The 14604-nt window shown below is 56.6% G+C and overlaps 6 protein-coding genes across 6 annotated transcripts; 3 read left to right on the plus strand and 3 right to left on the minus strand.

Annotated features, from left to right (window-relative positions):
* Positions 1 to 299: 299 nt before the first annotated feature.
* On the minus strand, positions 300 to 1255 carry CHGG_08263 (uncharacterized protein; the record flags this gene model as incomplete). Its single annotated transcript, XM_001225918.1, has 2 exons — positions 300 to 409; positions 475 to 1255. The coding sequence occupies 2 exons, from the start codon at positions 1253 to 1255 to the stop codon at positions 300 to 302; spliced, it is 891 nt and encodes a 296-aa protein (XP_001225919.1).
* A 649-nt stretch (positions 1256 to 1904) lies between these two features.
* Positions 1905 to 4658, plus strand: CHGG_08264 (uncharacterized protein; the record flags this gene model as incomplete). Its single annotated transcript, XM_001225919.1, has 4 exons — positions 1905 to 2130; positions 2198 to 2434; positions 2507 to 3027; positions 3147 to 4658. The coding sequence occupies 4 exons, from the start codon at positions 1905 to 1907 to the stop codon at positions 4656 to 4658; spliced, it is 2496 nt and encodes an 831-aa protein (XP_001225920.1).
* Positions 4659 to 4975: 317 nt separating this feature from the next.
* Positions 4976 to 7308, minus strand: CHGG_08265 (uncharacterized protein; the record flags this gene model as incomplete). Its single annotated transcript, XM_001225920.1, has 4 exons — positions 4976 to 5151; positions 5224 to 6942; positions 6999 to 7162; positions 7229 to 7308. The coding sequence occupies 4 exons, from the start codon at positions 7306 to 7308 to the stop codon at positions 4976 to 4978; spliced, it is 2139 nt and encodes a 712-aa protein (XP_001225921.1).
* Positions 7309 to 7786: 478 nt separating this feature from the next.
* Positions 7787 to 8821, plus strand: CHGG_08266 (uncharacterized protein; the record flags this gene model as incomplete). Its single annotated transcript, XM_001225921.1, has 1 exon — positions 7787 to 8821. One exon carries the CDS (start codon positions 7787 to 7789, stop codon positions 8819 to 8821), a length of 1035 nt encoding a protein of 344 aa, XP_001225922.1.
* A 468-nt stretch (positions 8822 to 9289) lies between these two features.
* CHGG_08267 (uncharacterized protein) lies at positions 9290 to 11754 on the minus strand (the record flags this gene model as incomplete). The annotated part of the gene is made up of 3 exons (XM_001225922.1): positions 9290 to 11060; positions 11127 to 11576; positions 11663 to 11754. The coding sequence occupies 3 exons, from the start codon at positions 11752 to 11754 to the stop codon at positions 9290 to 9292; spliced, it is 2313 nt and encodes a 770-aa protein (XP_001225923.1).
* A 1412-nt stretch (positions 11755 to 13166) lies between these two features.
* Positions 13167 to 14332, plus strand: CHGG_08268 (uncharacterized protein; the record flags this gene model as incomplete). Its single annotated transcript, XM_001225923.1, has 3 exons — positions 13167 to 13353; positions 13462 to 13814; positions 14231 to 14332. The coding sequence occupies 3 exons, from the start codon at positions 13167 to 13169 to the stop codon at positions 14330 to 14332; spliced, it is 642 nt and encodes a 213-aa protein (XP_001225924.1).
* Positions 14333 to 14604: the final 272 nt, after the last annotated feature.

A 14604-nucleotide genomic window follows, 5' to 3' on the forward strand; every position in this document is an offset into this window, starting at 1 on the left:
TTGATGATCATGATACAGGGGAAAAGTCAGGTGGTGGGAGGCTGCATGGACTGTACTTTAGTTACGATTCCCGTTTCCTTGCAATGGACAAAGGAAATTCATACTTAAACAATTCGTTCCTGTGATGTGCTTGTGACATGGTGGGGGTCTTCGCTCCTTGTAGGTTGTTGAGTCGCCTTGGTCATTGAATGACTGCGCTGCTTCTGGCAGGGCCGTTTCACTCTCTTACCTCGATCAAGTCCGAATGTAATGTATCTGTTCCGACTCATCACACCCCTTCGTATTGACAACTTAATTCTTTAATTAACTTTTCTTTCATGGACGACGATGCTTCCATCCGTCGGGAACTCCCCATCCGTAACCAAATCGATACTCGGTGTCCTGTCATGGAGATTATGCGGTTGGGTATCTGTGGCAGAGATGAATTGCGTTGCTAACAACTATCAAAACTAAAATCATATCACTCCTTCTTACTATTATCACTATTATTCCCCTCCGACCCCGCCATCTCCCGGATCCGCCTCCGCCTCTCCGCATCCATCCTCTGAAACGCCGCATCATCTATCACAGGCGGCTCAAAGCTCTGCTGGAACGCCGTGCCCGGGGCAACGCGCTCGGTCCGGCTGGCCCAAACGTCCTCGCTGCTGGGCCGGCCGCCGCCGTACTTGGCCTCCTCCTTGGCGCGGTAGTGCTCGCGTATGGCCTCGGCCTTGAGCTCGGGCGAGTACGACTTGGTCCGCATGCAGAACCAGAAGTCGTCCCACAGCTCCGTGCATGGCCGCACTGATCCGTACCGGTACACCGCGTTCCACTGTGCCCCTGGTGTGTGGCAGTGCCATGCGTAGTCGAACGCGTCGCGGCAGGACATGGTTGTGGGGAGGAGGTGCTCGGACATGGCGAGGGATTGGGGACTGCGGGTTTGTTTTGGGGGGGTGGTTTGCTGCTCGGTGGTGGGGGTGGTGTCGGGTTTTGTGGATGACCAGGGGAGCCAGGAGGAGGAGGATTTGGATGGTGGTGATGGTGGTGATGTTGGCTGTTGGGTCTTGGATTGAGAGGAGGATGATTGGGTGTCCTTCAGGAGCATGTTCATGAACATGGCCATCTCGCGGTCGGTGGAGTTGGACTCTGCCTCGGCAGGTGGTGTTTGAGTCGGCGCGGTCGGTGCTGGTGGTGTGGGAGTGTTTGGCGTTGGGGATGCGCTGTCGCGTGAGCCCGCGGGCTTCGGCGACGAGGGGGCCTGCCAGAACCAGCCCATGGTGATGATGGCTTCGATGTCGGTGGAGGTTTTGTGGAGATGCGCGCTACCGTCTGATTAAACCCTGATCGCAACAACGTTCGGATTGCTCAGTGTGTCCCGGTTAGGAGAGGGGAAGTGAGGGGCAGGTTGCTCTTCGGCGGGAGCGTGTCTATCTCAGCGCGCGCAGTATGGCCTGGACGTCAAAGGGCTTGCAGCCAGTTAAAGATTCTCATGCATCCGGCCGGCAAGAATTGGCGCGTGGTGGGGTAGCTTGGCACCATGCTTGGCGTGCGGTGGGCCATTGGAAGTAACGGTGCTCCCTGAAGAATCAAAGATGGAAATAGCAGAAAACAGAGGTTAAGTGCAGAAAGAAAAGAACACCGCCGAAACTGGTGTATCTATAAGCACGTAAATATAAACTAAAAACGGTGATCAAATTCTGTCAGGGGCGCTGAGCCGCAGTTCCGGGAGCACAGTTAGTCTAGCTGGTCCAGGGCCCAATGACCTCATTGAACCAGGGCATCTCCCACTTCGTCGTCGCATGTGGGACAAGGTTGTCAAGCAACCACCACCCCGGAAACCCTCGAACTTCTGATCGGACGACATATCACACACATCAGCCACCAGGGTACCCTTTGCTTTACTACATTTGCGCTGCCATGAAGCAATGATATCGGGACGGGTGCTGTATAGACCGGCTGGTCGGCGTGGGGTCGGTCCGCTACCACTAGCTGCCACAACTTATGCTCTTAGGCGCCGCTCGCCCTCGATCACGGCGCTCGGCCAGCCAAGGCGTCTGATTCGGAGATGGGAGAGCACATCAGGAGCTGTAGGAAGTGATAACTCGGGTCATATCGACACCCAGCCCAACGAGTCAATCCTCTTCTTTGACAGTAAGCTCCAAAAAGAAACGAACAGCAATTTCATCGCCAGCTTCTTTCAGACTAATTCTGGCTCTAGATATCTTCCCCCTCAAGCTCAGCTCGGTGTTGCTCTGGAGAGCTTGGGAGACGAATGAACTACTCAGGCGATTCAACAGCGCATCCTTAAGTTTCCTCGACCCCATTGGCCTCGTCAAGCGGGCAATCCCCGAAAGCGCCCCTATTAAGGTTACCGAAATCATCCCCCGGCTCAAAGAAGGCGGGGCCTACGTCAAGTTTACCTATCCTGATAGCATATCACCCGCAGACATAGAAGGTATTCACTCACCCTGAGGGACGGCTTTACTGTCCTCACCCCGCACCAGCACGACGCTCACAGAACTATCAGATCAACTCGTTAAATACCACGAGAAAACACCCATCAAACCGTGGTTCAACCCCTTTCGTACTATCAAGTCGCGCCTTGTTCTCGGCCGGCCATGGTTAGAGGACCTGTACCGCCTTCCGAAGAGCCGTCTCAAGATCGAGTTTGTGCCCGCCAAAAACTCCGAACCGCCAACCGAGTTGTCACAGGAGTCCCTGTACAGTCTGTTTCGCCGATATGGGAAGATATCTGACATAACCTCTCAAGCCCCGGACTCCAAGGTCCTGCCCAAGTTTGCCTATGTTGACTTCGTCTTGGTTCGGGACGCCATTCTAGCCCGCAACTGCATCCATGGGTTTGTCCTTCAAGAAGAAGGGAGCAAGAGCCTAACCCGCCTGCGCTTGTCGTACGAACAAAGAGTAAAGGCCCATCACATCTGGAATTGGGTCACCGGCCACCCGCGGATTGTCATCCCCGTAATTGCTGCCTTTTTGGCTGCCTTTACCGTTGCCGTTTTCGACCCGATCCGCGAGTTTTTTGTTAAGGTGCGTCTGCGCCCCTCCCGACGGGGCTGATGGTCAAATCGCGAATCCCTAACTGTGCTTAGGTCCATGTTCAAAGGTCTTTTGAGTTTACTGATAGTCAACTGTACAAATGGTTGAAGCGGCAAACCTCTGACATCCTGGCCTTCCGCAAACGGGGAGACGATGACGCCGGCCTAAGTGCCTTATTTACCCACCGGAAAGACCTGATCGACTCGATACAAAATAACTTACTCGAGACCGTTGGTACATTCATCGTGGTTCAAGGCCCGCGTGGTTCTGGCGGGCGGGAACTTGTTATGGACCAAGTACTCGAGGGGCGCCGCGACGTGCTGGTGGTAGACTGCAGACAGGTGGTAGAAGCTCGCGGCGAGGCGGGAACAATAAGGAAGCTGGCTAACCAGGTTGGCTATCGTCCCGTCTTCTCCTGGGCCAACAACCTCAGCAGCATGGTCGACTTAGCCATTCAGAGCACTACAGGAGTCAAGGCCGGGTTCTCGGAGAACCTCGAATCCCAAGTCACCAAGATCCTTCAGACCACCGCCGAGGCCCTCAAGGATGTTTCGCTCGCTCGCAGGAAGCGCGATAAGGACGCGAATCTCACAGACGATGCCTATTTGGAGGCACACCCCGAGAGGCGGCCCGTCATCGTGATAGACAACTTCCTACACAAGAGCGAGGAGAAGGGCATCGTCTACGACAAAATCTCGGACTGGGCTTCGGCTCTCGTACAAGCGAACATCGCCCACGTCATCTTTCTGACTACCGATACATCATATTCCAAGCCGCTTTCGAAGGCACTTCCGGATCGTGTTTTCCACCAGATCACCCTGGGCGACCTAACCCCCGAAGTAGCAAAGCACTTCGTAGTGTCACAGCTCGAAACAGACGAAGATGCCGACGAGAAAAAGAACGGCGCGTCTCCCGCCATTAGCGAGAGGAAACTTCGGAGGGACCTCCAGGAACTAGACGAGTGTATCGATGCCTTAGGCGGCCGCCTAACTGACCTACAAGTCCTGGCCCGCAGACTTAAGGTTGGCCAGAGCCCGAAGAAGGCCGTCTCAGACATCATCGACCAGAGCGCGTCCGAGATCTTGCGCATGTTTCTCCTCACCAACAAGGGTGCCGGCTCCGGCGACAAGAAGTGGTCAACTGAGCAGGCCTGGTACCTGATCAAGCAAATCGCCTCCAAGGAAAGCCTACGCTACAACGAAGTTCTGCTCTCCGACACCTTTGCCTCGTCCACCACTGCTGACGCCAGCAACGCCGAGGCTGCCCTCGAGAGCCTCGCTAATGCCGAGCTGGTCACCATCAAGTCACACCACGGCCGCCCCGCCACCATCCGCGCCGGCAAGCCTGTCTACCAGGCAGCGTTTAACAGGCTGCTGGACGACGCCGTGGTCAATGCACGGATGGACCTAGCTGTGCTAACTGAGCTAGCCAAAATTGAGGCCAAGAAAATCGACAAGGCCGAGGGAGAGCTCAGCGTGCTTGGAAGTCTGCCTTCGCAACCATACCAGACTGCCGACCGGGTTAACTACCTCTTGGCGAAGCTGCAGGGAAGCCAGGAGAAGATCGTGGCGTATGAGAAGGAGATGGCTGGCTTGAAAAAGGTGCTGTCCGAGGAGGCTTGAGGGTTGCTCTTGGGAGTGTTTAGCGCGCGAGCCATTGCGATGGCGTTGGACACCCCTCTCAACTTGTACTTGTAGCAGTCGGGGCCTGAAGAGTTATCATTAATGTTCTGTCGTACGAGCAAACAATGATGTACTTTACGCAACGGGTAACTGTGGTATAATTTCTTGAAACAACACCCTGCCCCAATCCGCTTGCCAATGAACCAGTCACCTGTCAACCAACAAGAGTGAAGCAAACGCTCCTCCCGGCAAATTTGCCTTGTACTCCTATCCCATTACATGTCTCCATTCAACAATCCGACAGCTGCATCCACATCTCACTCGTCCTCGCTGTCCATCTCCTCCCCTTCGCTCACCTCCACCTCTTCGTCCGCGTCTTCCTCTTCCTCGGCGGCGTCTTGTTCTGGTGGCGCGTTTACCGCCATTTCTTGCCCTTGCGCGAAGAATATGCGGGCCGACTGATCGTAGTCATTGTTTATTGTGTATTCGTTGTCTAAAAAGAAGTGCGGGTTAGCAAACAGTTAACAACCAAGCAGAAAAGAAAAAGGGACGGTGGCAAACATACACCTAGGCACGATAAATATCCCACCCTTGCTGATGCGGAAACTCGTCTCCTGAACGGTTACCAACACCCGGCCAGCGTGCACAAAAAAGATCATGAAGACCTTGCGCGAGTTTTTCAATCGCTTGATGGCCCCCGGCGGCAGGTCCACCACACCAGCGCCGATGAAGCCCTCGCTGAACACCTTGGCGTAGCGGAACTCGCCGCCCACCACCTCGGTCGTCTTGATGGCCGGCCCGCTGATGGCAAGCTGCTTGTCCATGACGCTGACGAGATCGTTCGGCGCCGGCGGGCTGAACTCGTACTCGGGCTGCCAAACGACCACCTCGCCCGTGACAGTCCCCGGATCCAGCTCCCACACCTCAGCAGGGCCGTCATCTTCCCCATCATCATCGTCCTCAAACCCGCCACTCCGCCTCCGCCGCCCGCGCTTCGCGGCACCCTTCCTCCCACCACCACCACCGCCCCGACGAGACTTGGCGCGCACCTCGGGCTCGGGCTCGTCGACGCGGTGGACGGCGTTGACGCTAGGCAGGACGAAGCGGCTTCTGCGGCTGCGGCCGACGAAGGCGTCCTCGGCCTCGTCCTTGTCGAACTCGACGCGCTCGTTGCGCCAGTAGGCGAGCGGCTTGAAGGACGTGCGCCCGGACCGCGTGCGGCTCATGGACGAGCCCGGGTCGCCGGGCACCTCGCGCCGGTTGATGAGCAGGCCGCGCGACTTGGGCAGCGGCGGCCGCCGCGCGATGGCCACTTGCGAGACATCACCCGGGTCGATGGATGATTTGCGCTTCCGCCCACGCGGCTTCGGGGCTGGGGCGGGGGCCGTTTCGGGAGCCTTCTTGCCTGGCTTTTTGGCGTTGGCGGCGGGTGACGTCCGTTGGCGCTTGGGTTGCGGTTCTGGTGAGGGCTCCTCGGCTGCGGCCTCTTCGTCCAGCGAGCGGCGCTTCTTAGAGCCGCGGGCAGGGGGTGGCGGTGCTGCAGCTTGGGCCTTGCCGGCCTTGGGAGGTCGGCCGCGTTTCCCAGGTGTTGGCTTTTGTGGTTTAGGCGTCGGCTCCTGTTCCTCTTCCGAGTGCCCGCCGTCCTCTTCTGGGCCCTCCTCCTCCTCCTCCTCTTCCACTTCCTCTTCCACGACTTGTCGGGTAGGCTTTTTCTGAGGTTTCACCGCCTTTGCTGATGCGGCCACTTTTTGCTTTGGTGGCCGGCCTGGTTTCTTCTTGGCGGCAGGAGCCGGCGGATCCTCTTCCTCTTCCTCGCTTTGCGCCGGTTCCAGATCTTGCTCTTGTTCGGCAAGTTCGTAGTCTTCGCCCTCGTTCAGCATGGCCATGGATTCCTCGACAAAGTCGTTAACCTCGTCGTCTTCCGCTCCATGACCACCTTCGCTTTGCGCCTCCTCTTCCTCTTCTGAATCGTGGCGCAGTGGTTGTAGGCGATTGCCGTGAGCCTGGGGCTGTGATAGCGAGTGTGGCCCCCCGTTTGCGACACTTCCGAAGTCGAGTTTGCGCTTGGTTGCGGTTTGATCGTTCGTCGGTTGGCTGCTAGATCGGGAATCGTCATTTCTAATGACGGCACCGCGTGCTGGAGATGAGGAGTTGCGCGCGAGGAACCGGTTTCGTTGAGCGGGCGAGTTGAGCAGCGGTTTTGCTGGTGACCGGATGCGTGACAAGGACACGGGTAACCTACTCCCGTGGCCGTTGAGAAGCGCCGCCGGGCCAATTCCAGATGCTGTGACCGAACGTTAGTGACCCTTCTTTCCTTTGCTGCTTTGTTCTAAACCATACTTGTAGTGATATCCATAGCCTCCTCGCCGCTCCCATACTCGTCGGACCCTTCATCCTGCTGGTCCTCGTGGTCCGACTTGCCGGGAGACGAAAAAAGATTCTCGATCGGCTCCATGCCATGTTCGTCGCGTACTCCCGAGTCGGGAACCGTCACACCAGTTTTCCTGGCCCGATGTTAGCCAATCCGACCTTCCACCCCTGCTATGCCCCGTTATGTCCCGTTGACGTACCTCCCTACCACACCGAGTTCGTAGATATGTTCGCCCTGCGGTGCGAGCGTGCGCCGCGCTATGGATGGTCGGGGCGCCATGTTGGCGACGTCAGTGACAAGTTCAGTGCCGAGACGCGTAGGAGCTCAAGTTGGCAGCAATTCGAATTGTTTCCTGGGAGCCCGTGTAGGTGAAATACGATCGGTGGGGATTCGATTCGGGCATTCGAGGGGTCGGAGATACGCGAACAGAGTGGGAAATCGTTTAATGCGATTGTTTACTGGGTTTAGAGGCGGCGTGTGGGTGTCGCTGGAATTTGTCGGCACTGTGTGTTAATGGTTGTGGAGAATACCTCTTTGATTGGCCTACATAACTCACCTGCGACGCGCTTCGACACCGAGCACGCGTCAAGCTCGGCCCCTCCAGGTTCATGACAGGGGTATGGGCGCTGAACATGTCTGCAGCAAAACCCGTCCCAGGAACTTTCCAAGTACGTTACTCCAGAAACACATGCAACTGATAGAACCTTGAACTGCTTCGACAATCCCGATACGCCAGTGAACAAAGCATCTAAGTAATATGGACAATTCCCAACAAGCCGGGGATGTGGCCCTCGAAACCCGTCCACCATCCATCGTCCCACCCTCGATCAACGAATCCGCCCTCCTCTCCGGCGAATCCTACTCCTACTACTCCCCCGTTCCGCCGGCCCTCCTCCCACCACCCGACTCCCCGCCCTCCGCCACCGGGCCCCCATGCGCGCTCGGCGTCGACGAAGCCGGCCGCGGCCCCGTCCTCGGACCCATGGTCTACGGCGTCTTCTACCTGCCAATCCCGCTCTCAGACCCGCTGCTACGCACCACCCACCACTTCGACGACAGCAAGGTCCTAACACCGGCCGTCCGCGCATCCCTGATGGAAACTCTCTGCACACCAACCAGCGACCTGTACGAGTCATGCGGGTGGGCGGTGGACGCGCTGTCGGCGCGCGACATCGGCGCGGGGATGCTGCGACCGGGGCTGGGAGCGTACAACCTCAACGCGCAGGCGATGGACGCGACGGTGGAGCTGATCAAGGGCGTGTACGCGCGCGGGGTCAACGTGCGCGAGATCTACGTCGACACCATCGGGCAGCCGGCCGCGTACCAGGCCAAGCTGGCCCGCGTCTTCCCCGCCGCCAAGGTCACCGTGGCCAAGAAGGCCGACAGCCTGTACCCAAGCGTCAGCGCCGCCAGCGTGTGCGCCAAGGTGACGAGGGATGTTGCGCTGGAGACGCTCTGGAAGGCGAGGGGTGGTGGGGGGGAGGAAGGGGTAGAGGAGACTATGGCTTGGGGATCGGGTTACCCATCGGACGGGAGATGCGTCACTTGGCTGAAGAGTAACATGCATCCTGTCTGGGGTTGGGGGCCCGAGTGCAGGTTCAGCTGGGGGACGGCTAAAGACATGATAGAAGCGACCCCGGCGAAAGGTGGTGGCGTCAACGTGGAGTGGCCAGTCGACGAAGACGCCGACACCCAGCGGTTGATCGACTATTTTGCCTCTACGGGCCAGGAGAAGGACGGGGACGAGCTAGGGACGTGGTTTGGGACACCAACCGGGCTGGAAGCATTCTAAACGAGGAACGACTTGTACTTGTAATCATATTGGATAATCAGGACCGGCGTAGGGAGTTCGGGTAATGATAAAAGTATCCTGCACGGCAGTCGAAGACTGTCTCTTCTGCAACAAGAATAATAAACTAAATCATCTATGTAAACACCAGGATTACGCCATTCCTAACCGTATCTAAATATCGTCGTCCTCTTCGACCTCCTGAGCCTTCTTCCCGCGGCTATCCAGCCTATCCATACCGATACCGTTATCCTGGGATCTAGGCGGCATTGCGATGGCCTGTCTCATGGTCTGGTTATTCTCGAGGAAGTCGCGAAGCTTCTCCTTGCCAATCTCGACGGCTTGATTGGACGCCGCGTTGGCCATCTGCATCATCGGGCCGAGGAGGTTGAGCGTGTAAGCCACGTATGTGCCACCGCCCATGACGAGGAGGAGCATGAAAAGCATGGGATTGCGGAGGACTGGTAACGGTTAGTAAACTGCTCCTGAGTCAAGCATGACGGAAGACCTACCCATGACGATCTCATTCCACCCAAAGATCAGGAGGACGATATAAAAGTAGAGCGGCACCTGGGTAATGCCCCCGATGGCGCTCCGCTTGGCCTCCACGTACACCCCGTCGGCCATCTTTTTGAACCGGACCACGAGGTCCTGGCGCTTGCTTTCGCTCAGCACCGTCATCTCCTCCTCGAGGCTCTTGCCCTCCTCCTCATCCACACCGCCGATAGGCGCTAGGTCTTCTTCGTCCTCAGGCTCGGCACCGGCAGGCTGGGGGCCAACGAAAGTTGGCAAGTCCGGCGGAGCGTACGTCTCTGCCAACCTGAACCTCGCCAACAGCGGGATCAAGCCCAACGTGGATTCGCGGGCGCGGGTGTAGATTCCTTCGATGTCGTCGGTCGGACGCCAGATGCGGGGGACGCCCTCTTCATCGTACCGGAATTTATCCTCGAAGTTCTCGCGGAGCTTCATGAGAATGTTGCTCTCCATCATCTCCTCCTCAATCTTCTCCCTGAGCGCCACCCAGCTCTTGCGCCGGAGTCGCCAGAGGCCCACCTCAACCTCCTCGGGGCTTGCCTCGAAGCTCTTAGCTCTATCAGCAAACCGCGTTTCGGCCTCCCTGATGATGCCGCTGAAAGTATTCCAGATACGGTCCCAGAGATCCTTCTCTGTGGCTGGCTTTTCGCCGTTTTCGGGCGCTCCAGATCCGCCCCTACCAGACCCGAGCTTGTTGAATTCGACACCGATAGAATCGCCGAGACGAGACTTGACCCATCTCTCGACCCGAATGGCCAACCGTCTCATCTCCTCCTTGCGCAGGCGTGCGCTGACCTCGTCCAGCTCTTTCTCAAACAGCCGGTACTGCGGCTTGAAGTTGGTCCACGCGACGCCTTGGATCAACAGGCTTTGAGCCTCCTTCTTGAAGAATTCGAGCGTCTTCTTCTTTTGCTTGTCGACAATCTCGGCGAACTCGTATCCACCTGCCTTTTGGCCCGCCTTCACCGCATTGGTGACAGCGTCGCTGAAAGCCGCCACGCCGGACTTGTGGGCTGCCGAGAGCTGTGTCTGGTACAGCGCCTTGAGGCGCGCGTCAATCTTGCTCTCCAGTTCGCCGCGCTTCACGCTGTAGACGCCCTTATGGTATCTGCTAGCCTGCGTCTCAAACGCCTTGACACACTTCTCCCTGGTGCCGGCGCCGGTGACGCCAAGGTCGGGTAGAACGGTGGCTTTGCCGAGACGGGTGGCTTCGGCTTGCTGCTCCTCGAGGGGGACGATGACGGAATCAAATCCGACGAAAACTTCGCGCGAGATCTCGTCGCAGCGGAACTGGGCGAGGAGTTCCTGTTGGGTGGGAAGGTCGAGGTCCTTGTTGTTGACAATCTGGTCCCACACGCCTTCGGCGTAAACGGATAAGCCGTCGGCCGGGATTCTCCTGTGGTACTCGGGCAGGAAGACACCTCCGACGAATTCCTGGTCTTTGGCGGAGCGGTGGCCGGTCGTAAAGCGGGTGCTTAGCTTGTCGGCCTCCTCCAAAAACTTTTCGGGCTGGAGGATCTTGTGCGGGAGCGCGGCGAAAGCGAAGTCGAAGTAATCTTCAATCTTGGAGTCCTCAAGCCCCTGGGGCTTGGAAAGAGTCGACCAGATCTTGGTCAAGTCCTGGACCAGGGTGTCGCGTAGGTTGGCCAAGGGAGTGTTGCCAACGTGGTCGCGAATGACGAAGAAGAGGAGGGACCTTGTCTGCGACCTTGAAGTTCGTGTTAATATTTCGGATCTAGGGCAGCAAGTTGGTAAATAAATAAAAAATACTTACTGCCTGTCCTTCAAAAACAATTGCAGGTTGACCTCAAACACGGTCTTGAGCAGACCCATGTTTGCGCCCTGGTACAGGCCAATCTGATGTTCCCAGATGTTGACGATCAGAACCTCGCTCGTGGCCAGGGCAAACAACGCGCTCTTCCGCTCAAAGTCTTGGTCCTCGCCACGCTCGCGACCGTCGGTACCTTCGACATCCATGACCAAGATGTTGTCAGCCATTGTGGCGGCATCCCCGTTTGCGCCGGCGCGTTTGTTTTTCGACATCCATATTCCTTTGGTCGTCTGGCGGCGGGCCGACTCGGACATGACGCTGAACTCGGTCTTGAACAGGTGGTTAAGCAAGGTCGACTTGCCGGTCGACTGCGACCCGAAAACGGAGATCAGATGGTAATTGAAGCCAGCCTCGGCGACGCGGGTCTCGCCGAGGTAGTCATTGAGATTCGTGCTGCAAAGCGAAGTCCTGGTTAGCTGGGCTGTGTCCAATCCTTCCTTCCCGGAGCGAGCGGACAACGTGGCGGATATTTCACGAACTTGAATGCTTTGTCTTCGTCAATGACCTGGATGCCGTGCTCATACTGTTGAGCAGTCGGCCCGTTGCCGACTGCCGCAAAATGGCCGTTCATCGCGGCGGCGGTGAGCTGAGCAATGCTATGCGATGCTGAAAGGAAAAGTAAAGGGCTAGACAGTTGCAGGTGTCCTTGACTAAGTCCGGCGCGGCGAACGTGCCATGATGCAGTAGCCAAATGCAGCCAAGGGGGTCGTAATTTCGAGCTTGTGACATGCCCCTGCGGCTATGCCCCAAGAGGCGGCGTGGACACTTCTAAGCGGCCCGCTAAACCCATTTAAGGCTGCCGCAACCATCGCGCCCCAAGAACAAAGCCGGCCATTGGCTGCAACGCGATTACAAGCAGCTGCCTTTGTCGCATGACGTCTTTCACATAAAGGCGGCCACAAGTCACGTAACCAGTTGAGACTGATCTCCTGCAACACTTCGACGAAAATTGCCCCCAAGTCGGTTGCTGCCACGTGGGAGTCCGCTTCAGAAATAAACTACCGAAACCACTTACTAATTGTGAAGAAGAAACCTTAAGCGCGTTGCCGAGGGTATCTCATTCTTAGGCCGACAGTGGCCTCGGCTTTAATTGGGGGAAGCAGTCCTAAAGGCCAGGTATTCGAAAAAAAAAATAGTTTGCTTCACCAATTGGCCAATACCTACCGAGGTATTATATTGGGGCATATTTTAGTCTTATGTTATCAACAACACTGCGCTTTAGCCTCTCGGGCCACGAGCGAGCAAGGGTCCAGGGCCGACCCCCAAGTGCCGCTGGATGATATCCCATGCAGTGATAATCATTTCATGAAACCTTACCAACAAGAACCGAGAAGCCAAGTACCCCACTATAAAAAAGACATCAACATACATACAAACTCGCTTGACGAACCAAGCCAAAGCTATACATGTGCTGTAGAACCGTTCATTTCATTAGAATCCTTGGGCCTTTTGGACAAAAGCACCTCCCCTTTCCTCTGGTAGGAACAATATCAGATACAAGCAGGATAAGCCTACCAACCTAAGCTAATCTATATATCCCCATATATCCACAACGGCTGCTACATTCAACCAAACTAAAATCCTAACAACTTAATATTGCGCACCGTACCAATTGCCCGTTCACTAACACCACTTGTCTTTCCAGTTTGCGTAACAATTCCCTTGGTACCTAGGTAGGTACCTTGCCATTCACCAATGATGCATGCTCCCACTGCCCCACTTTCAACCGTTCATCTCATCACGGTGATTCTACCTCAGAATACCTGATCTGCACTCCCGTTTATTCCTGAGTCTAGCTCATATTGTTGAGCTATTCAGGTTTACTTTCTACAAATTGGACGAACCCACCCTACTAAGCATTCCTCAAGGTTAAGTGAGCTACCCTTTGGACCCTCACATGTATGTCACAGATGGCAGGATGCGACTGACGTCACTTCAACCTTTGGGTATTTCATAGGTTCACAAACCATTTCGCTCCCAAAGATGCTCCCCAACATCGAAGCGGCCATCCTAGAGGCTCTAGGCCTCGAAGCAACTAGCTCAAAGCTAGTATCTCATGGGGGTTCGGGTTTCTCTTCGACTTACAAGCTAATGGCCACCAAAGACGGCCAACAGCTCACTTTCTTCATCAAGACCGGCACTGGCCCCGACGCCGAGGTCATGTTTCGAGGTAACTTCCATCTCATCTTCCCCTTATCTTTCAATTCCTCTTCAACGAAGCCCCTCCCCCTCCAATCCACATCCACTAACCAACCCCCCCCAACTCCCCCATCCCCAGGCGAGCACGCCTCCCTCAACGCGCTCCACGCCGCCGACCCCTCCCTGCACCTCGTCCCGCGCGCCCACGCGCACGGCGCCCTGCACAGCTCACCGGGCAAATTCTTCCGAGTCACCGACTTCATCGACACGCGATCGTCGGCGCCGGGAGGCACTGGTTTCTCGCTGGCGGCCAAGCTGGCGCGGCTGCACACAACGCCGGCGCCGACACCCGAGGGCTTCGCGCGGTCCGAGTACGGGATCGCCGTGCCGACCTGCTGCGGTGGCACACGCCAGGACAATGCCTGGAACCGAGTCGTGGGCGGGAGTTCTACGCCGACCGGCGGCTGCGCGCCGTGCTGGCGGAGGGGGAGCGTAAGAATGGTCGTGATGGGGAGCTCGCTGATGCCGTGGGCAAGAGTGGCTGGTGTGGTGGTGCCGCGGTTGCTTGGTGATGGCCCATTTGAAGGGGGTGCAGTCTGTGCTGGTGCATGGGGATTTGTGGGGTGGCAATCATGGAAAGGGGGAGGATCGCGGGGAAGGGGGGGGGTTGAGGAAAGTCGTGTTTGACCCGTCCTGTGTGTATGGGCACTCCGAGTATGATCTGGGGATTATGCGTATGTTTGGAGGGTTTGAGAGAGGATTTTGGAGGGAGTACGAGAGCTTGGTTCCGAAGGCCGAGCCGAAAGAAGAGTGGGATGACCGGATTGCCTTGTATGAATTGTGGGTTTTCACGATAGCCGTCTGGCTCCTGGTGTGTGGGATATTTGTGTGTTCTGACGCCTGTGCAGATATCATCACCTCAACCACTACGCTTTATTCGGTGGGGGTTACCGGAGTGGCGCCATGTCCATTATGCAAAGGCTGATCTCGAAGTATGGGACCACCTCTAGTTAAGGCGACATGGACGGGACGGATTCAGGGTGCGGATACACGCATAAACAAAATGAACTTTTTATGGAGCGCCACATACCCCCAAATGACGAGGTATGGGCCGAGAGCTTGAGTTTAGACAGGTATTCTTTCTGATCTGGTATCTGCGAGAACCATCGCTATGTTAGGAGCTGGTGTTCTTCGGCCAGTTCTCACCGCAGTGCCATTCTTCAATGTCAGAAAGTGAAGTTGTCCGGCATCTTGCGAATAAACAGTCCATTCATGCCACGCG

This window comes from Chaetomium globosum, genomic scaffold (genome assembly GCF_000143365.1).
Source record: "Chaetomium globosum CBS 148.51 scaffold_5 genomic scaffold, whole genome shotgun sequence".
Taxonomy (NCBI): Eukaryota; Fungi; Ascomycota; class Sordariomycetes; order Sordariales; family Chaetomiaceae; genus Chaetomium; species Chaetomium globosum.